Source organism: Stigmatopora nigra, chromosome 16 (genome assembly GCF_051989575.1).
Source record: "Stigmatopora nigra isolate UIUO_SnigA chromosome 16, RoL_Snig_1.1, whole genome shotgun sequence".
In the NCBI taxonomy this organism is placed as follows: domain Eukaryota; kingdom Metazoa; phylum Chordata; class Actinopteri; order Syngnathiformes; family Syngnathidae; genus Stigmatopora; species Stigmatopora nigra.
In genome coordinates, this window is record NC_135523.1 from 10,345,001 (window position 1) to 10,368,740 (window position 23,740).

Sequence of the window (23,740 nt, forward strand, 5' to 3'; positions counted from 1 at the left end):
AAATCTCTCCTTCCATCACAAAAACTACCAAAGTGTAAGGTGATGTTGTGGGTTGTATGATTCATTTTACCTGAAGATATCCATATATTAGGTAGAAGAAGAAGACTCCAGCCACACAAATAAAAAATTGTGTAGGTGGACTGTAGTTGCTGAGTTTGATACCCAGAACTCGTAGTTCCTCCAGAGACTTAATATGAGGAGACATTACCTCTGTAGATGATGGGATGGATATTGAAATGGGCTTTCGTAAACTGTTGTACCCTGCTAGGCCATATTTTACACTCATTTTGATCAGGATCTACTTGGAGCTGTGTGAAAACAAAAAAAACACACAATTGATATTTTTTTTCATTAGCAGAGCTAACATACCTGATGCAATCTATTTCATGGCTCTAAAAAAATAACAGTTGATAAAGTTTTTTTTTCTTTTATACACAGTCTCACACATACACACATTTACACACATTAACACAAATACATATACATAGACACAGTTCACATTCACCTTGGCTAAGCTACATCGGGTAAGGAACATCACCGCGCATGTGATCATCCCGGTCGGGTTCAAGGTGCATCTGAGTACAACGGGTCTACAAATTATCTTAATGCACAGATAATAACAATGCGATACTAAAGCGTCTTAGAAGGTTGGCGTTAGAAAGCATAAGTGTGACCGGTTCGCTACCTTCATAAACACTTCCTGGTCTCTTGACGTGGTTTGTGTTCCTTTCGTGCTTCTATTCTAGTAAAGTACATCGCTTTTAATATCCTTGAGTCATATTTACTGCTGATTAAACCAGTCAATAATCCCGGTTGGCGGTGTCAAGTTTTCAATTTGTAATAATAATAACAATAATAGATAGGTGTTTGCTGGCTGCATCATCTCGTGCAGCCAGCAACTTCCGGTATGCGGTCACTTCTCAACCGTGCTGCTATTGGTCGCCCTGAGTCCACGCCCTGCAGAAGTAAAATCAGTCTTGAATGAATCAATCAGTCAAAAACTCATTCATTCTTTCAATTTCTGGAAAAAGCACAGGAAAAAAAGTAACATAACTCAATAGTGTGGTAACTTGAGATACGAGTTTAATTCGTTCCGGGACTGAGCTCGTGTGTCGATTTTCTCGTAACTCAAACGAAAGTTTCTCATTGAAATGAACTAAAAACTTACAAATTTGTTCCAATCCTCTGAAAAGAACACCAAAATCAGGATAATGTTTTATTTCTTTTAAATCGCCATCTAATTACAAAGTGACACATAGTGGTTTAATATTACTAAAATGTGTTTAATAGTACTAAAATTATACAGATTTCGAAGGGGGGGGAGAGACAGACAGAGAGAGGGGGGGCTTTTTGGAAGGCAACGCACTCGTAAAATAACAAACTAATTTAAATGAACTTGACCTAAGACTAAACTTAATTAAAATTTTGTTTGACATCTTGATACCTTTCTTGGCTCTTTTTGCCCCGCCTCCACTGACTTTCAGTCAAAATAATAGTAGGGTTGTTTGAGTTTGTATTCCCTTCAAAATATTCCCAAAATGATGCACACAAATGTCCCCACAATAGGATAACGCACAACCACTTGCCAACGAGAAGTAGTATATATGCTATTCACACTGACTAACGGGTAAAAAAAAAAAACACTGAAAAAATGCAACGCTCCGCCCAGTGCTCGCAGAGACATTAAAAAATAAATAAATATATATATATATATATATATATATATATATATATATATATATATATATATATATATATATATATATATATATATATATATATATATATATATATATATATATATATATATATATATATATATATATATATATATATATATATATACATATACATATACATATATATATATATATATATATATATATATATATATATATATATATATATATATATATATATATATATATATATATATATATATATATATATATATATATATATATATATATATATATATATATATATATATATATATATATATATATATATATATATATATATATATATATATATATATATATATATATATATATATATATATATATGAAGACAAGTGGTGAAGCCAGCAACAGCACTGTCAAATGCTGCTGTTTAAATTCCTCATCAAGTTAATAGACTAGCACTGCAGATTTACAAACATACACACACACACTGCACATATAGCACACACACACGGTGACAAACAGTCGACAGCAGGACCTTGTCTCCATTCACTGAGGAGCTTGGATATGTAGCTTATTGAAACCAAATGATTTGAGGCATATGTCAAGTCCTTGCGCATTCAAAACAAAGCACTGTCAAGAACACTCTGCCTTGGCCGGGCCCTCTTCTTGCTCGGCTGCGCTCGACATCCAGCAGGCGATATCATCCTCCAAGTCCAAGACCAAGCCCGTCATCATCCTTTCACTTCGTTGTGTTCTTTGGCCCCACAGACTGCCGCCGACTCGGCGTGTGCTTCTCCCATCCAAGCAGCCGCCACACATTTGCCTGCAAGGCTTGAGAGGGGGGCCTCGACACCCCGGAGACTAAGTCTGTTCACATTACCCACTATGGGAGAAGCAGTGCAGCAGCCCAAATGTGGAATGGGCAAAAAGATAGAATAGAGGAAACAAAATGTTAAAGTATTTTTGGGTAACAAAATCTAACTGAGGTAATGAATTCTGATTTAAAACAAGGATTCCAAAAAGTTTTATATTGTGCACTTGTTATTTTTCTTTTCAAAATGAAAATTCAATTTTAAGCGCTGCGTGAAGCAACATGGTAAATTAGTTATGATCTCATTTAGCTGTCATTGTAGAGCGGGGGTTTCAACCTGGTCTTCTAAGGGCCGCATTGTGTGCAGATTTCCATTCAAAGTGAACACACCTTTTGAAAATGTGATAAGCTGATTGCAGGCAGGTGCTACTTATTTTTAAAAAAACACTGCATTGGTTAAACTGCCAAAAATGGATTGGTTGGAACAAAGACCAGTACCAACTGCGGCCTTCTGTGGAATCATTTTGAGACCACCACCCCTGAACAATTTTTGGGGGGGTTTTACTGTCACATGGACATGGGCCATCATGAAAGAACACCGACCAAGCCCTCTCATCGATATTTTTGTTCATAATTAACAGTATAAAATGTTTTATTATATTCTAGATGTATTTTGTATGTTTTATAGTTATTCTATATAAAAATGTGGATATATAATCTTTGGTTTTTCCCGACATCTTGCATTTCATGTTGAGTACTGCATTGTCTGAGGCCATGAACGTTTAACTCTGCTTTTGTAGAGGGCACTGGAGTTTGCAAACCAGTGAAGTTTCAACTAATTGTGGGTTAAACTCCAATAACTGATTGATATTCAGATTAACGATTTTAAAAATCTTTGGGTTTTATTTTAGGAAAAACAAAAATAAAAAATGAGTGAGAGTCAAATAGTAGTGACTAAAGCTATTCAACTTTTTCCTCATTACCCTAATTACAAGTGTAGACATACAGTTGTGGTCAAAAGTTTACATACACTTGTGAAGAACATAATGTTATGGCTCTCTTGAGTTTCCAGTTATTTCTACAATTCAGATTTTTCTCTAAATAGAGTGATTGGAACAGATACTTCTTTGTCACAAAAAAAACATGCATGAAGTTTGGTTCTTTTATGAGTTTATTATGGGTTAACAGAAAAAGTGATCAAATCTGCTGGGTCAAAAATATACATAGAGCAACAAGAATTAGCAATGTTGGTGACTTAGAAAGTTGTGTCAGTGAAATGAGCTTCATAGCATGGCCTCTTAACTTCTTGTGAGCTATTATGAGTGACTGCAGCTGGTGACTTTTCTGGCTCCATTTCAATAGGGCTCATTGGATGCAAACTGCCACACATGCTACAATGGGAAAGTCAAAGGAGCTCAGCATGGATCTGAAAAAGCGAATCCTTGACTTGAACAAGTCAGGAAAGTTATTTGGAGCCATTTCAAAGCAGCTGCAGGTCCCAGCAACATTGCAAACAATTGTTTGTAAGTATAAAGTGCATGGCACTGTCTTGTCACTGCCACGGTTAGGAAGAAAATGCAAGCTATCACCTGCTGCTGAGAGAAAATTGGTCAGGGGGGTGAAGATTCAACCGAGAATCACCAAAAATCAGATCTGCCAAGAATTAGAAGCTGCTGCAACTCTGGTGTCAGTGTCCACAGTCAAGCGTGTTTTGCATCTCCATGGACTGAGAGGCTACCGTGCAAGGTTGGGGTTAGGGTTAAGGTTGGGGTTAGGGTTTAATATCTAAGTACATTTGACAGCCATAACCCTAAGCCTAACGGCGACCAAAAGACTGGCGACCAACGGGGACCAATGAGCGGCGACCAAAAGACCAGCGACCAAAAGACCAGCGACCAAAAGACCAGCGACCAAAAGACCAGCGACCAAAAGACCAGCGACCAAAAGACCAGCGACCAAAAGACCAGCGACCAAACGTCCGAGCACCAGTTTTTTGGAAAAGGATGCCATACATTTTTATCCAAAAACTAACTGAAAAGGTGAGGCTTCACACAGATCATGTGTGGGGATGGTGCTCGCTGCTTCATGGAAAAGCCAGCCTTCATGAACAAATTCGCCCATACTTAGCTTTTACTAAACAAGAACAAAGCAATGTTTTTACTGATTCGTTTATCAAAGACAATGGTGTTTTTTTTAAGTCATTTTGTTACCTGATGTGTGTCACATGCAGGGGTGAGCTCGTCATCAGGCATCGGGTGGAAAAGCTATTTCTATTTTTTTTAAGTTTCTTAGCAGTGGCCCACTACTGTATTAGACAAACTTCACATGGCCCATTGGGTGTTTTTTTTAATTGGTCATGAGAAATAACTCAATTTATCCGCTGATTGGATACTCTAAATTGCCCCTAGGTATGAGTATGAGCGTGAATGGTGGCGTGTCTCCTTGTGCCCTGCGATTGGCTGGCCACTAGTTCAGGGTGTGCCCTGCCTCTGGACCGAAGCCAGCTGGGATAGGCTCCAGCGCCCCCCGCAACCCTAGTTAGGATTAAACCAGTTCAGAAAATGAGATGAGACGAAATGAGGTGATGCTGATGCTGCTTTTGCCCAACCATGTGCTGGTATAGGGGCGCGTGCTGTGTTATTCTTTTTAAAAAATAACATGTCTCTAGGAAAATAAGCGATTACGCACTGCCATTGATTAGCAACGTTCTAAAGTTAAACACTAGTAAACTAGACTCTCTTTTAAGACACATTCAATATAGACACAATACTACATTGCCCTCTGCTGGTTAAATTAACACAAATCATGACACATGCGTGTGTGTTATACACGCCATTAGAGAAATCAATGAGTGGGCTAGGATAATTTAGTTGTTTTATTTTTCAATAAAAATCAGTTTGTCGCTATTAAATTAATATTTAATTTGCCTATGGGAACTCAAAATGGTTTATTTCATTTTATCTTTTGCCTAACTGTAGAGCATTTTTTAAAAATCGGTAATAGCAACAAATACCATGATTATAAAAAAAAATATCCTGTGCCCCTCTGTCTTTCTCTCTGTTAAGTCACACTGATAAAAAAATAGTGAAGGAGGAGTCACAGGTAGGACACAGGTTATGATTATGATTCTCATTATATTACAGTGGCAGTCCGTGCATTTTCTCAAAGCGCCTTTAACGAATCAATCCAACCCTCAAAAACTATTTTATGGCTATAAAACCTCGAATGCTACAGTTGCGACATAAAGAATAGAAATAATCAATAAATCAATGCCCAAAATTGGGGAAATTCCACTTCCTAGCAGCATTTATTGATTAAATACAAATACTGGAGCTTTTCGACATTACAACCGGGCCAGTGGGATGATTTCCCCGGGAAAAGACAGCGATGGACGTCAATGGCGAAACGGCAAAAAATGCACTAAAATGGGGTAAAATCCACTTCCTAGCAGCATTTAGTGATTAAATACAAACACTGGAGCTTGTCAGATATCAGAACCGGGCCAACAATTGAAATATTATTTTGGAATACAGCCATATTTTACTAATCAAAAATCATTTTAAACTGTACACAGTATCCATCCTGCTTTCTTTCTTCCTTCTTTTCTATCGCCATCAAAAGCTAATGATGAAAGTTGAGCCTGTCCTGGCATATTTCTGGCGTAGTCCGTCTTGAAAATGGCTTTAAATCAACACAACAATATATTTGCTTGTGCAGCTAGCTCCACGTCGTACAGCTTGGTAGCTCTCATAGTTAGCGCACTGAAAGTGGTGGACACCCTTTTCCAGGCTGTAACAGGCTTGCTAGCTTTGGAGTTGAACGCCCTTTGTTAATGATGTCCATTTTTTTCTGTAAAAGTCCCAGCTGACTTCGAGCCTGAGGCTGCGGAGTTATTGGGCAAAGTTACCCCCAAACTGAATGCATTTTATGCATGGTGTGATTAGTTTGTGTTTAAATTCTTTGTGATCTGGCAACCGTGAGATCAGCGCGTCATTGGCTCATGATCTCCTTGCCTGAGCGGCGACGGCACCTTACGTGCATGAGGTTTAAAATGCTGATATTTGTGGCTTGCGGAATGGTGGTTGGGGGCCACTGATCAACAGGACACATTTTCGCCAATCTTCTTACCTCCAAGTATAATCATTGGTTTGCAGTTAGGTGCTTTTTGGTTGTAAATTCTGGTAAGTTATCTGTGCTGGATTCGTTTAAACAAAAACATACACACATAACAACAGCCCTTGAAGACCAGTTTGCCCACCCCTGCCCTAAAATATTTAACCGCTGGATCTATAATCAAGTAAGAATGGGAAAGAATTTCCCCATATGACCAACCTGTGCACTGTGGACCACACTTCTTGTCCAAAGTCAGCTTAGATCAACTTTAGAAAAATATGGATAAAAATTTTGCGCAATTCATAACATTTCAAAAGAGCATGTCAAACTAGGGTCACCTATAGTGAAGTAGTTTATTCACTTGACTTGATAGCAGGGAGCGTTGAATGGATTCTCAGGTGTTTCAAAATGAATAAAGGATTAGGTGAATGACGTCCAAAGTGTTTAGTTGTTGTTGTTGTTTTTTCAAGAGATTTAATCATCTTATTTAGAGAATGGTAAACGTGTTGTCTTTGAAATTGGTACAACACAAACACTACCATTCTGACTTCAGTGTGGGCAGCGTGGGATTGATTCCCACTCAAATGCTGCCGATCATGCAACAACTTTCTGGCAGTAAACTGGGCCCGTGTTTATTAATCAATAGTGTGTTTCCCTTGTTGACAAATTCCTCTAACATGCCAGCAGAGTCAGAAGCATATTCCTCTCTTCCAGATTTTTGGCACTACTATTTGCGTCTTCAAGTAAAATCATACTTGATGAACATCGGCTGCACTATTGCACTTCCATCATTTTACTCAACAATTTATATATATATCTAGCTCTACACTTTTAATATTAACAAATCATAATATGTCTGTTCATATGGTTTCCTAAGTTTACCAAGTCGAAAGGAAATAGTATGATCTTAGGTACAATCATGATGTAATACAAATATATATTTTATTAAATTATAGCCTTTTGATGAAGGAAATTATATGATCTGTAATTGCAGCAATATAACTGTGCTATATGTCCTATTTAATATTGAACACGTAGTGTGAAATGTAGCATAAGGGGGTGGGGCCTCCGATTGAAGTGCACTGCCATGTCGGATGAGTCTCCCAATTATGTTGAGCCACAAAGTATTTCCAACATGCTTCAATGACAAGCCAAAATTGTGAAAATAGTTGACTTTTATCGCATTTGCTTCCGGCCAAATGTTTTACTGCATACTTTATATGGATAGAGCTTGTTAACCTCCATCATCATAAATCAAAATAACCAAATGTGTAGTGCTTTTTTCTACACTTTTTGTGTAAGAACAGATCAATCTTGGCAAATGTTTTAATAAACATTGTGTTCTGCTAAAATAATGTCCAAATGTGATAATTTAATAAACATATGCCCCTAAAGCACACATTAAAGAATCATCTTGTGATTCATTGAAGAATTATCATGAGTACAGAACTTTTTTTTTTACTTCGAAGGTTCTCAAGCATTTTCACATTGTTTCCATATTCATCTACTAATAACACAAATACCGTGTTGAAGTTTTTTAGATGACTAAATTCTAATTTTGGACCTCAGGAGAGACCGGAGTATTGAATACACACCCCTCTTCACATTCATAACATTGATGTAAAGAAAAGGTAATTCCTGGGCATTCAAAGTGCACCTGACCTTTCTTAAGCCTATTTTTCTGAACTGCTTTATCGTCGCTAGGGTCGCGGTGGGTGCTGGAGCATGTCCCAGCTGACTTCGGGCCAGAGCCGAACCTGAGACACCCTGAATCGGTGGCACACTCACACCGATTAGTGTTCAATCAGCCGACCATGCATATTTTTGGAATGTGAGAGGAAACCGGAGTACCCGGATAAAACCTACACAGGCACAGACAGAACATGTAAACTCCACACAGGTGGACCGCCGTAGATTTGAACCCAGGACCCGAGAGCTGTGAGGCCGACGCGCTGACCACAAAATCATCGGGCCGGCTGCATCTACATTTTTGTCTCCTCACTCAGCCTGTGTCAATCCTCCAATGCAAGTATTTTTTCATCTTATCAGACCCATGTGGAGGGCCTAATTAACTAGCACCGCTGCAAGCATGAAAGCAGGTCCTGGATTAGACATAGCTATCCCAGGGTCGAGGTTAAGAGGTGGTCTGTTTGTAGACCCCTCCAGCAAATCAAAGATTGACATGAGCAGTTTAAGAATTTCAATATTTTTTAATGAAAGTCAGTATTGTCAAAAGAATTGTGACTGTCATTCAAAATGTTGTCACTCCATTGTTATTACATTTGTGGTTTTCATATAGACTGACTTGCATGCTTAAATTGAAATTCTGGTATTAGCTGGAGTGTACATATGAAGGAAAGAAGCAACTCCACATTTCTGGAATGAAGAGAATAGAAGGCCAATAAAGCCATAAAGTCTCTGGAGAATTTTCACATGGTATCTCGTGTGGTCCGATTGGACCACAGCAACTTAAGAGCTGGTAAACGTGAAAGAGACAAGTTAGCTGCGATCAGAGATGTTTGGGATGAATGGGTCTAAATTCTGCCTTTGTTTTACAATCCTGGTCCCCATTTTACTATTGATGAGCACCTTGTTCCGTTTATGGGGTGGTGTCCTTTCCGATAGTACATGCCCAACAAGGCCGCCAAGTTTGGCATCAAAATATGCGTAGTCCGTGAGGCAAAATCGAGGTGTGCATGAAATATGCAAGTATACACTGGAAAAGTACCCAGAGGAACATCTGAGAAGAATCAAGGGATGCATGTTGTGCTGGAGATGAGTGAAGTGCGACCAGGTCATAACATCCCATGTGACACCTTCTTTACATCCTACTGCCTTGGAGAGTAAGTTCAGAAGAGGAAGCTGACAATGTCGGGAACAGTAGGGTGCATGGCAGACATGGGCATTCCTAAATATTTGTTTGCAGTGACAAAGCAGCAGTTGTTTCATACTGGCAAGATTAAATAAAAAATGTTCTTGTAATGAGCGCGATCTACACAGATGCATCTCTGAGCACAAGAGAAGACATGAAGCCACAAATGATCATTGACGATAACGCCACTAAAGGAGGAGTTGACAATCTGGACAAATTCAGCAGCATATGATTCAGATATTTCTTAGGCCAGCAGAGAAGACCTTGAAGGCCTTGACGGCCCACCACAGCTTGACAGATAATGACTTTTGTCACACTTTGGCAAGATGCTTCTAATATTTAAATGATGACCAAGGAATCCTTTTGGATTATGCTCTGGTTCGCTTGGCTTGGTTAAGGGCGCTGTTAAGATGTGCTGATCTTTGTTTCTTAAACACAAAGTTTCTTGGGCATAAGCCAATCCGGGACTCACCCATCGTTGGACGTTCAGGTAACAAGAGTTAAAGGCCCGGCCCCAAAGGCGGAGTCTTGGACCAGGTGACGGAAGAGAATTTGACGTGCTGGGATCCGAAGGGCTCTGTGAGCCACACTCCTCCCAGTCAACCATATCCAGGATGATTTTAATTTGTTCACGGTCTTCCTTTGTATGTTAAAATGGTGTAATTTTATTTCCATAACAATACAATACAATTCATTTATTTTTTTCCCCAGCTCAAAAACCTATGATAAGTTCTTGATAAATACTGCATTAATATAATATATATTTCAATCATATAATTATATCAGACTCGTTGTTTCAATTATATAATAACTATAGCCATTACACATAGCAAAATAAATAAACTATAGATTAATAGGAAATTGAAAAGGGTTTATATAGTCATCTCCCCTTAGGGACTGGGGAGCGGAGGTCGGAATGTGTGGACCGGATAGCGGCTCTGAAGAACCGGACTTGGCCACCTCTGTACTATTTGTACTATGTATCTGACTATTAAATAAACTGCAGAAATAAATGACAACTTCATTTATTTGTCTTGTCTTTAAGTGGCACCCTATGTGTATTCGTTGTAAAGTAGAATGTCTTATCCTTAACTTGTTGGCTCAGGTAAACAAGATTCTAAGTGTGTCAGATCCTGGGGTTAAATTCCACAGAGATAAATTCAAATTAAAGCAATGAAGGTTTTTGCCATTCACGTACCTTAAGGTGTGTTTGTTCATGCAACAAGGCCATCCAATTAGCCATCCAGCTCTCTCTTATTCACTTATCCTGTGGGGAGGTGATGAAGCGATACAAGATAGTCCTGAAATTCCATCTAATCCACTTTTTGTTTTGTTTTGTTTCTTAGACGTTGTTTGAATTTGACAGATTGATGTCACGCTGAAGGGTAAAGGTGTCCATTATTGTATTTTCTGACATGTTTTGCCACATTAGACAAAAGAATGATTTATTTGTGTATAGACGTTATTGTTTTAAACCAAATACATGTACCTTTTGGTATTCCCTTTCTTTACCCATGCATAGGTTTGATTCCTCAGATGCCACACATTAAAAAAAAAAAAGAAGATAATTCTCTAAAAAGAGATTTTACCTGAGGATTGAAGAAAATTCAATTTTAGAAAATATAAGAACATGAAGTCACCATGCTGTTAGCTTGGGAATGACGTGAAGGGGAACCCTTTTAACTGTTCCTTTCAAACACACAAATGCAAAATAAGTACACTCAGAAATGTGTGCATGCATATGCGTGCAGGTTGCTTCAACAGTGACTTGAACAAGTGAGAATGACCACTGGCAATGCTGCACAGAGCTGCGCTTTTGAACAGAGGCCACTTTGACTAATTGGGCTAATTTGGTGGCATGAGAAGCAAAGGACTCCCAAAGGACCGAATGGCTCCATTTTCTTTTCATCATGAGCTCTTTATCTTTCTCGCCTCATTTGAACCCAGCTCTCTCGTCACCTAACTCTCCCTCGGTACTGCAGCTGCTTGCTCTTGCTCTCGCTTTGATAGCTCTTTCAGGTTTCAATCAAGAAAAATATATGTATAAATTCAGTTGACTGTCACATTGCTTCTTGACCATGTTGATGACACATGCACGCCACATTACATAGCTCACTATCATTTGATATCCAAATAAAGAATTAAATATTTTACCGTGTTCTATCAAGTAATTGTGTTTAGTTTTTATTTAATATACCCTAATCGTTATAACATTTTTGTGCTCGCCTGGCTGTTTTAAATTACAGAGCCTTGGTATTTGGCGATGGGCTTCCCATCTTGCTAGCAGAGTATTTAAACTCAGACGTTTCAAAAGAAGTATGCCAAAATATTGTCTTGATCTATAATCCTGCTAAAGCGTAATTTATGGCTGGATTGATAGGACGGACGGACGGACGGACGGGCGGGGCGGGCGGGCGGTTTGGGCGGACGGGCGAGCGGGCGGACGGACGGATGGATAGATAGATAGAGATTGTTGGATGGATGGATAGATAGATAGAGATTGTTGGATGGATGGATATGTTAAAATATTCAAGCAATGTTTGTCCAAACTGTGTATCATAGAAAGTTGAAATTATTTGATGGCATTGTTGGTCTTTCACTTTTCAGGACCCCCATGAAGGAACTGAGAGTGTGCTACTATGTTTTGTTATCCTACTCTTGCTTTGGCTTGATTGAATTGAACTTCTGAATTGCTTCTCATATCATATCTGTACATTTTGCTTGATTGATTTGCGTGAAATTGAAATTGTAATTTCTCATCTAACCCACTTTTCGAAAGTGAACCTTCACAGAAGATTAAATGAATAATTATTGTACTTCTTTTCTATTCTGTGCTTTGTGTAGATATCGAGAGGCCTTTTTGTTTTTGCTCGTACCCTCACTGCGCTCATCACCACAGTTTCAATTGGATTTTTAAATCGCATTGACCTCTTTGTCACCGACCCTTTTTGTTACATACTGTATTTACTTGCATATAAACCACCCCCGTGTATAAGCCGCAACCTTAAAATTGCCTTAAAATCGTAGAATTCGACAATTTCTCGCATATAAGCCGCCCGTGATTCATAATGTTCACCTCCATTATCATGGTTTTAATTGTGACTACAAATGTGTTATTTTTAAAGGAAAAATCTTTAGAAAAATCATCGCACGTGGTATTTCTGAGATACTGTATGACCCAAAAGAACATTATTAAGGTCAATATCATAAGGAAGTCAGTAATTTATCCAGAAATGGTTGTTTTCTTACTGAAAAGCTGAAAATATCAACAATGTTAATTTGCCGACATCTACTGGTGAATTAGAGTATAGCAACACTGTAAGTCTTGTGCGCGTATAAACCACACCCTTGATGCAGTCATATTTTTTTTGTTTCAAGTCCGGGTTATATGGGAGACTATATGGTAATTTTTTTTGGTAGAAATTCACTTTTATAATCGAATGCTGTTCTCATTACATCCGCCTTTCCTCTTTCACATTGGCCGCGTCAACATAAAAGCAGGAATCGGGGCCTGAAAAATATAAATTTTTGCGTGAGAAATAGATTTGTCTTTCAAAATAAATATATATTAATTTAGGATGCAGAAAATTAATTCATTTAAATTTTCACGTCGAAATCAATAATTGAAAACAATCGCAATATATTTCTAAATTCTGTTTTTAATATTTTGCAAATTTACAAAAGAAAAACAGTGTGTAACTCGCTAAGTTTCAAGGAAATTCATCACACTTGGCTGGCTTTATAATTGAGTTCCACCTAGAAAATTCCTTGGTTCGCCACTGCAAGGAATTCATCAAAATGTATTTCAATAAATGGGCGTAAATTATATTGGCGCTTAGCGTGAGAAAATTTTTATTATTTTTGAATTGGAAAAATGGATCTTAACCCTAAAAAATAATGTTTGATGACCCCCGGTATTACAATCCCGAAGTTCCCATTCAAAATCAAGAAGAATATTGCATTTTTGGGGTTGACGGTTGTAGATTCTTAAAAAAAAAATAGAAAACTATGGAGAACCTTTCAAAGGAGCATTGGATGATACGAGACCTTAACTCCCAATCTCAAAATGGAGTCTCACCAGCGCTTCGTTATTCTTGAACATGTTAATTCAATGTTGCGAATAAAGTTCGCAATTAGTGGTGTACAGCTCAAAGCGTGTGGTTTACATGGGGAAATGCACGAGCCAATCAACTTGCTCTAAATTTCCCAACCAATAATTAGCAGCATTATGATCACATGGATTATGCATGCACACGCAATACTGTGCGCATGTGCGTACACTCTGCACTGCGCACACAGCATTTGAGCTTGAATGCATGGAGAAATGCAAGCAATGTGTGCATGCATTTTCAAATTTCTTGGCCGAGGAAAATTATTGGAAATAATTTTTGTTCTGCGACCAATATATGACAACTTTTCAGCAAAAATATATTTATTATATTTAGACCATGAAAGCCCAATTGAAAATATATGTATGAGTATATACTGCAATACATTTCTACCAATTATTTGTTGCCGACCACTGGCAGGGATGAACCTTGTCCACGGGTGGGCAATCCGGTCCTCGGGTCAAGTGGAGATCTCATCGAAGTCACACCGCAACCTTCATTCAATCATTCATTCATTTTCTGAACTGCTTAATCCTCAAAAAGGCCGTTGGGGGTGCTGGTGCATATCCCACGAGGCGGGGGACACGCTGAATTGGTGGCCAGCCAATTACAAAGCGCAAGGAGACGGGCAACCATTCACACTCATACCTCTACACAATTTTGAGTGTTCAATTAAGTTGCCATGCATGGTTTTGGATTGAGGGAGGAAACCAGATTACCGGGACGAAACCCATGCAGGCCCGGGGAAAACATGCAAACTCCACAAAGGAGGACCGACCTGGATACAACACTTTTTCTTCTTTTTTTTAAAGCATGTCAGATTGTTAGGCGCCTCATACATTGTAAAGCAGATTTTAGACTTTTAATAGTGCGCAGCATCAAAATTGGATTTCGGCACAATGATCATATCACACATGACATACCGCCTAACAAGCTGGTCATTGACCTGCAAACAACACTGAAACCAAACCAAACCATTCATAAGCAAGCTTTGAAAGTATTGGACTGAAAGCCAAAAACGCAAAAACACCTGAATTGGAACTATACCGTTAAATATACAGATATCACTTTAGTTTACAAAATCTTCCAACACAACGCTGTATAAAAACTGTGCTACGTGTGTATGTCTGTCTACTGCAGACAAGGGCATATACGGCCCGCGGGCCACATACGGCCCGCTAGACTTTTTAATCCGGCTCGCTGACGTTGTCCAATTAATGTTTTTTTTTTCTTCTCCAAGATGGCGCCGTCACGCGGAAGCCAGTGGCAGTAGCTCTGTCCACTCTTATTTGTTTTTGTGTTTTACACCCCTTCTATCTTTTTTTTAAATTACATTTTAATATTTCTTACTACATTCCTTTTTATTTTACTTTGTTCTTTATACTTTTTACTTTAATGATGAATGATGAGTATGTTAATACTTTAGTCCTTTTTTCTGTTTGTTATGGTTGTTATGCTTATTAGCTTTTCGTGTTTTACAGCCCTTCTATATTTTTTTTCAATTACATTTTAATATTTCTTAATACATTCCATTTTACTTTACTTTGTACTTTATACTTTTTACTTAAGTGATGAGTATGTTAATACTTTAGTCCTTTTTTCTGTTTATGTTTCATACGTACTGTTAACGGATGCAGTTTTTTATATGTATCGTATCTTGTGCTGACCCGGCCCATCTGTCAAATTTTTAATGTCGATGTGGCCCCCGGGCCGAAAAGTTTGCCCAACCCTGGTCAACTTTCTAGTGTGTGTCATCGTTTATCTTCAACCTACACAAGGGACCAAAGATGGAAATTAGCCCTCGACTATAATCTTACATATATATGTTCATTAACATGAACATAAATATGTTCATTAATATGGATTGTCCCTTATTAAATAAATCAAACTCCATGTCCCGAGTTTCCAGATCACAATGACTCCAAAAACACCATAAATATTACCCACCCAGTTTGGCGGGAAGCTTTTAAAATCTATCAGCACTACTACACCTATGCATGCACATTTTCACTCCTGTGCTTTTTATATGACAAATAAGTGTTGGAGGTCAAAAAACAAAAGGACTGCTGAGTTGATTTTGCTAATATTCCAACCTTTACCTTAAAATGAGGTGTGCACAAACAACTATTTCGATTTATTTCAGGTATCCTTGCAAATCAGTGTCACAAATTATAACTTCAATTGCAATATGGAAACATAAGTGATACTGACGAAACACAAAGACATATTAAAACACAAATCGGTTGCAAGTAAAACAAATCACCATCTCACTTGTAAGGATGGTGTTGCACCCTGAGTACAACACATTTACAGATTTTGACATGTTCTTGCTCTGTGTCCACTTGACTCAGCTGGTCATCCTCCAGGTCCAAGTCGCCACAGCGAATAGCAAAATAAGATAAAAAACTATTCAATGCTTATGTGTTCTTTGCACGCATCCTTTTCTCTCTCTTGCAACCTCTAGTCTAGATTATCTGAATAGGAGAGCGACTTGGTCTTGTTGTTTTTTGTGGTAGCTTATTATTTGCATAGATTTTGCAATACCTCAGTATTGATGTTTTCTGGACGTCTCTAGCATCTCGTGGGTGTACTTTTGTTGTACTTTGTCATACTCAGGTTTTGTGTTGAAAAATCTTTTGTTTATTTGTATTCCTGCTTCTGAGTTTTGTGTTGGATCCAATCTCATTCTAATAACACAGTCATGCCATTACATGTGTTTTCTTGATCTTTATCGAGCTTCGGGACTCTTAAAAGGTGGCTCTCATAACACGTCATAGTTGTCAAACAAGAAAATAGGAATAGCTTTACCTGTCCGCAGTGTGAAAATAGTTGGGGACAGCTGCACTAAAACCCTAAAGAGAAGCATGAAAGATTAGCATGGCTAACTAGTGAAACATGATCAAGAAAAAATATAACAAGCACACATTGTCCTCTGAAGCCTCAAAGACTTACAAAACTTGCCAAGGAAAAAATAATCTTCTTTATGAAGGTCCCTCAAGGCAAAACAATGACTATTCTCCTCCAATATCAATAAAACACAGACAATATATTACTGTGATTTTCTGAATGTAATGCATTATGGCTCTTATTCTGGCTTTTGATGGGGAGGGTTCATATTATGATGAGGCTTATGCTGGAGATGACTGATAATCTAGAGTATATGACATGTTTCCTTCCGTCTTTGTCCGCAGCCCTTGGCACTGGGAAACTCGCTGGTCATCTTCACCAGTGGAGTAAGGGAGAAAAGGGCGAGTTTGAGACACAACATATGTTATTTGCTTTTCCAATAGTGTGATGCCTCGCAGGTAAATTTGTGCTATCGTATTATGACACAGAAAAGGAAAGAGGCTCAGTTGCGCCCCAAGATGGAATTCGGACAGCCAGAAATAATATCTAAAATGTAGACATTGGGAGCTGGTGACAGTTGGACTGCATGGAGACATCACAAAAAATATATCTGAGTTTAACATCAAAAACAATCAGACTAGAGATAGACAATGAAAAAAATGCTTCCAGAATATGAAGGGGGAAATGAAAACGAAGTACTTCTGTTCTCCCTTGCTCCTTCTACATCTGTCGGTTTGAATTTGTACATGGATAAAGAGAAAAAAATACAAATCAATATATGTTGTAGAGAAATGGATGATGTAAGGTTTGGAGATAGGGCTGCAAAGTGCCTGGAGCACATCTTGCGAGCCCCATCCATTCACAGTCTCTGGCAGACTGTCACTGTTTGCTATTGTTAGTAGATGCTTCTTTAAAAGCCATTGGCAAAGGCAGATTAGGCCACTTAACAAACACGACATAGTTATGTGATTGTGAAAAACAAATAGCGAATGTATAGCAGTTATACTGCATTCACCCCTCAATAATAGAAAAAATATGACACTTCTATTTTTTTGAATGTGTTCAAATAATATTATGTTAACTGCGTCAAAGGCTAATAAATGAGGACCCTGGCAGACGATACAATAAGAGAGTGGAGGAAAGAGGAAAAGAAAGACAGGAGAAGGTGAGAAACTCTCATTTCATTTCATTTGTGTGGGTTTCCTCTGGGTATTTCCGTTACATCACACATTTCAGGGACATGCATGGTAGGCTTGTGTGACAATCTGAATTGCCTCTAAATATGAGTGTCACCTCTTGCCCTAAGATCGGCTGGCCACCGATTCAGGGTGTCCCCAATTTAGTGCCTGAAATTCATCTGGGATAGAAATAAAATTCAAGATTCTGTAGATGTCGCTGTATGACACTGACAGCTTGACTCTCTGGGTACATTGGTTGCTGACGCGTTATATTTATGTAGTGAAAAGGGTGAAAGTTTGCCACCAATGACAGAGACAATCCTGAATTGAGTGGAAATAGGTAAAACGAGATCAAAACAAATCCATTTCTTCTCCTTCAGCCATTACAGGTTGACAAAACCGCTATTAAATCAACACAACAATATATTTGCTTGTGCAGCTCGCTTCAGTTTGATAGCTCTCACTAGTCCACTCTATCACTAGCCAATCATAGCTGGTGAAAGCGATGACGTATCCCTACGACTGCGAGAAGGCCTTGGTGTCACCAAATCGAATTCTGATTGGTCAAAGCAAGTCTTATTGATGCTTGTTTAATGCAGCAGAGTCTGCAGAACTGATTGTGAAGGCATTGAGGCACATTCCTTACCCTGGCAACAAATAATGACTGAAATGTGATTGGTTAAATACTTCAATATGAAAACAAATCTGGGAGCAGTGCAACCAGGAGGAAAAGCAGTGAAAGGATTCTAACAGACAATTTGGAATTATTTAATAAGTATTCATGGACAAAATATAATGAACATCATCAGTCTTTGATTCAGATATTTTTAGGCCAGCAGAGAAGACCTTGAAGGCCTTGATGACAAACCACTGGATGAGCATGTGTGTGAATGACGGATACGGTAATAATAGCACTGTTCTAGATAGACACAGACAGAATTAGTGTCGGTTAGATGAGGCCTTTTTTCTGCCCTGAGAGATAGCTGTTGTTTCATCACTGCTGTCTACATCCCACCCCACATAAAGGTAAATACCGCTCTCTCGCTACTAATGGACAAAATAAACAATCCCCAGGACACATGCCCAAGTGTCGCACACATAAATGCAGAGGATTTTAATCAGGAAAATCTCAAAACTGTTGCGCCAAAATTTTACCAGGATGTGAAATGTCCAACAAGAAAGGATAAATTATGTTTACTTTAAAGGTGCATACAGAACCATACCACTTTCACACTTTGGACAGTCACATCTCGTCTCTTTATTCTGGCCCCAGCCGACAAACAAAGCCACAAAGGCGAACCATTATCCCCCAGCCTGACGACGGCCTCCCCTGACTCCAAAACTGCTTTGAACAGACAGTGGGAAATTCTCAACTATCAGGACCTGGGAACATCCATCAAAACAGTACTGTCTTAGATCAAGTACTGCATGGCAAACCGGGCCCATGATGCAGCCTTCAGATCTGGCGACATGGAACTCTACAGCACAGTACGTACCAACCTGAGGGAGGCATCGAGGTTTCCAGAGCAGGCTACAAGGGTAAGATAGGAGGACAACTCGATAACCCCTGAACTATGTGGCAGATCGCACGGTCCCTCGCCATCTACAAGGGCTGAGCTGCGACTCCTGCTGACTCAGATGCGGAAATGGCTGAGGAGCTAAACTACTTTTTTGCCCGCTTTGAGTCCCAAGCCCAGCACCCAGTCACAACACCCCAACCTCCAATCCATCCCACTCCAAGCTCGCGAAAAAGATTCATCCCACTCACTGTGGAGGTAGTGAGACGTGTGCTCCGTGCAGTCAACTCCAGGAAGGCCACAGGCAAAGTACTTAAGGCATGTGCTGACCAATGAACACCATTTCTTCCCAGTCTTCCCAGCCTGCCTAAAATCAGCCACCATTATCCCAATACCCATGAAGTCACCCGCAAACAATCTGGGTGACTACCGTCCAGTAGCTCTTACTCCAATCATCAAAAAGTGCTTTGAAAATTTGGCACTGAAACACAGCAAAGACTGTGTTCCCCTCATCCACGACCTGCATCAGTTTGCAAATCGGCTAAGGAGATCCAACGAAGATTCAATAACCACTGCGCCAATGTGCACCACTAAGCCAACATTGAGAAAAGGGAGTTATGTCAGAATGCTCTTTATCGACCACACCTCAGGCTTTAACACCATAAGACTGGACATTCTTATCCTCAAGTCAAGTTGGCCAACCTGGGGCTGCCACCTTCCACCTGCTCCTGGAATAAGGACTTTCTGATCAGCTCACCCCAGCACGTGAAGTTGGGTCGCCACTTTTCATCCGCTCAAACGCATAGTACCGGCTGGCCCCAATACTGTGTGCTAAGTCCACTACTCCACTCGCTGTACTCACACGAATGCAAACCCACGCACCCTGAGAAAGTCATTGTGAAAACTGCGGATAATATAACAGCGGTGGGGATGATCACATAGGACAGGGGTGGCCAACCCGCGGCTCGCGAGCCGCATGCGGCTCTTTGCCCGGTTTCATGCGGCTCTTACGTCCATATCAAAGTTTGTATTTGTGTTTTATTTTTTTTTTGCGTGTGCGCTTCGCTTGAGTTCAATACGGTATTTTCGTCCAATGCGCATGTGCTTGGGATGAAAATACCTCAAAGTTTCCCAGTAGGAGCAAGGTCATTTGAGTAAACGTTTTTAACAGAGTGGGAGAGCTCCCGTGAACCAGAAGCGACAATGAACAGCGTCGCGCACACAAAAAGTATCCCAAAGATCGAGCGTCGCTGAAAAAGCCACACCCCCTGCGAGGCAGAACAAGGCGAGAGTGCTCAGCCGGGAGCAGCCAATAGGAGAGCGAGGTGTACACCCACGTGGTGGGCGCGCTAGTTAAAAGCCATTCATAATAAATGACAGCTCACAAGGAGCGAACGTTGCGCAAAAATAGGCTCTGATTTTATGACAGAAGTCCTACTAAGTAACATGCATAGAAAAAGAAAAACGCTATTGTAAATTATTATATTTTTGTTTGTGGACTTGGTTGAACTGAGAGTTTGTCTGTGTGGGACAGTGCACACAATGTTCATTGTTGATAATGACTGGCCTGTGCTGTTAGTACTGTAGGAGTCAATTTATGTCATTACTATGCTGGTGTGTGACATTTACAATAAATCTGTGTGATGTGGCTCTTTGCGGTAACACAGTAAAAAATGTGGCTCTTTGCGGTAACACGGTAAAAAATGTGGCTCTTGGTCTCTGACTGGTTGGCCACCCCTGACATAGGAGAATGAGACGGTCTACAGAAATTAGTTCCTGAGACTCAGTAAGTAAAGCACTCTCAATAACTTGGCGAAGATCATCTCCAAAACCAGAGAACTCATCCTGGACTTACAACAAAACAAAGTCGCTCCGTCGCCCCTGAATATCAGCGGTGAAGGTATGGAGTGAGTGGAGACTTTCAAATTCCTAGGGGTCCATATCGCTCCTAATATTATAGGAGAAGCTACAGGGGTCATAACAACCAACAGGGGTCATAACAACCAAGACAAACAGACTCAAGGACAGTTTCTTCTGTCCACTAATTATTTATTATGTTGACCAGTACTTATTAATTATGTTGATCACTACTTATTTATTATGTTGACCACTACTTATTTATTATGTTGACCACTAGTTATTTATTATGTTGACCACTACTTATTATTAAGTTGACCACTACTTATTTATTATGTTGACCACTACTTATTTATTATGTTGACCACTACTTATTTATTATGTTGACCACTACTTATTTAATATGTTGACCACTACTTATTTATTATGTTGACCACTATTTATTTATTATGTTGACCACTACTTATTAATTATGTTGACCACTACTTATTTATTATGTTGACCACTACTTATTTATTATGTTGACCACTACTTATTTATGACGTTGACTTTATTGAGGATCTATTTATCATGACTATATAGTGATTATTTATTTGTATGTTTGTTTATTGTTGAGTCCTAAGACTCAACGTTTCCAAAACCCGAGAAAATAACTCTTCCATGACTTCCGACGGAACAAGGCCACTCCGCTCTACTGATTTCACTTGGACTACTTATTTATTCATTACGTATTTATTGATTCTTTTTTCATTATTTATTTAATGCCACATGGTCTAGATGTTCACTTGCCTGACTTCGGTGCCAGCAGGCATGGGCTCAATTCCCGCTGGTGGCTGTATGGTTGTGAGGCTGTATTATTGTTTCTCTAAGTGCCCTATGAATGACTGGTGACCAATCTGGGGTGTAGCCCTCCTTTCCCCTGAAATCAGATGGGTTAAGCTCCAGCAACCCCCACAACCCTTTCAGAGATGTACAGTATGGAAGAATGAATGAATTTGTCTTTTTGTGTGTTGTTGTATTCGTGCACCTCGTGTTGAAGTTTAAATCTCATTATACTTGTATAATGATGATAAAAGCATTCAGTTAAATTCAATTCCTTAATGGAAGAACAATATTCCATAACACATATAAAAGACCAGACCAGACACCTATCCAATCTTTCACCATTGTACCAACACCATTTCCAGCACTAACAGTTCACACACTGTGCATGAGGGCCACAGTTGGTCGGATGCAGGCAGGTCTAGGTCACCCCCTCGCCTGTCTGGGGAACAGATGTGATTCACTACGACAGCTCCTTGATGAGTAATTGCTCTAATCACTTGACGGCTCACAACCAACCCCTCCACCTCAGCCTAAAACACAAATGCTGCTCCACCCCCTCTTTTCTGCAGGGTTCATCTTGGCGTTTGTCAGGTTCATTAATAATTACCTTCGTCCGTAATTATCAATAACTGCAGGAAGACATCTTATTCAATTATTGACATTTAATTAAATAGAAATGGATACAACAGATAGCCTCCGGAGGGAGAGTTACAGCAAGCGTCACCGTACGACTTCCGAACGTCTCCTCGAATAGACATTTTCGTCCTATTCTTATGGTCACAAGTTACAGAGTTGTTGATCATTCCATCACGTATGAGTAAAAACAACATCTGGGACTACAATAACAATCAAGGTATTTTACTAATAACAAAAACAGGGACTAGACCTAACAACATTTAGATTAGAGTAATTATACAACCTCCTTGACCTAAGAATCATATAATATAATCATAATCATATAATCGTTACATACAGAAAAACCCGAAGTGTACGGTTACATAACGATAACAATATTCTTGTTATTGTCCGAATAGCCCTGTCCTCGTCACCAAGGGCCCACCAAATCTCAAGGACCCAGATTGGGTGGATTGTTTGTATAACCATCCTGGAACAGGCTGTCTAGGTTAAAGATGACTTGGTGTGACCTCAAGACTTTTGAAAAACAGAAAGAGAATGATTTAACAAAGTAATGAATTAATACAAAGAAAAGAAAGAGATTGATTTAATAAAGAAATGAATTAATATAACTATTATAATAATAAAACAGAATAAACCCAACATTCCCCCGTTTTTATAATATGTATGTTATTAGTCATTTCTTAGTAATCACTAAATGGAAATGTCGGTGACTGCGATTTTATCCGCCTACTCCTTACTCCCATGGCTGGTCTGAAAGAGAAAAAACATAATTATATTCGTCCAATTGGTCCTCGGATTTACCGTACTCCTGGACCTCACTGCTTTCCCCAAACCGTCCCATAAGATACAACTCATGTACTTTAGAATTTGTAGGGGCAATTTCAGTAGTTATAAGTCGGCTTAGCAAGGAGCGCAAACAGGGGATACTACATCACCCACACAATGTTAGGATAGCGGTAATTGTGCCTATAGTCCAAATCTTTAGATTTTCCAAAGGTCTTATCCCACCAATCTGACAATGCGGACGTATCTACTCCAGAGTGCTCTTGCATATTGCGGTTCAGTGTTTGCAGGCCAGTAATGGCCCTGGTGAGAGATCCACTGGGTGGCGCGTTGTTCGGTATGAAGGTGCAACATTGTTTTCCAAACATTGCACACACGCCCCCTGTTTCAAGGATCATATCCACCGCTATGCGATTCTGGAACGCCATCAGACTGGTAGCTGCCAGTTGTTCCTTCATGGCCACAAATCCCTGTTCAGTATAATTTCCAAGTTTTGAACATTGT

At 39.3% G+C, this 23,740-nt stretch overlaps 1 protein-coding gene across 2 annotated transcripts in view; it reads right to left on the reverse strand.

The window, feature by feature from the left end:
- slc35b3 (solute carrier family 35 member B3) overlaps positions 1-937 on the reverse strand; it is a 10,511-nt gene extending 9,574 nt beyond the window's left edge. The window contains exons 1-2 of one of the 2 annotated variants that reach the window (XM_077736442.1): positions 686-937; positions 71-308 (exon numbers count right to left, since the gene is read on the reverse strand). In XM_077736442.1, coding sequence (XP_077592568.1) covers positions 71-286 — 216 coding nt within the window. In that variant the 5' untranslated portion in view covers positions 287-308; positions 686-937. The other variant, XM_077736443.1, reaches the window with a different exon arrangement.
- Positions 938-23,740: the final 22,803 nt, after the last annotated feature.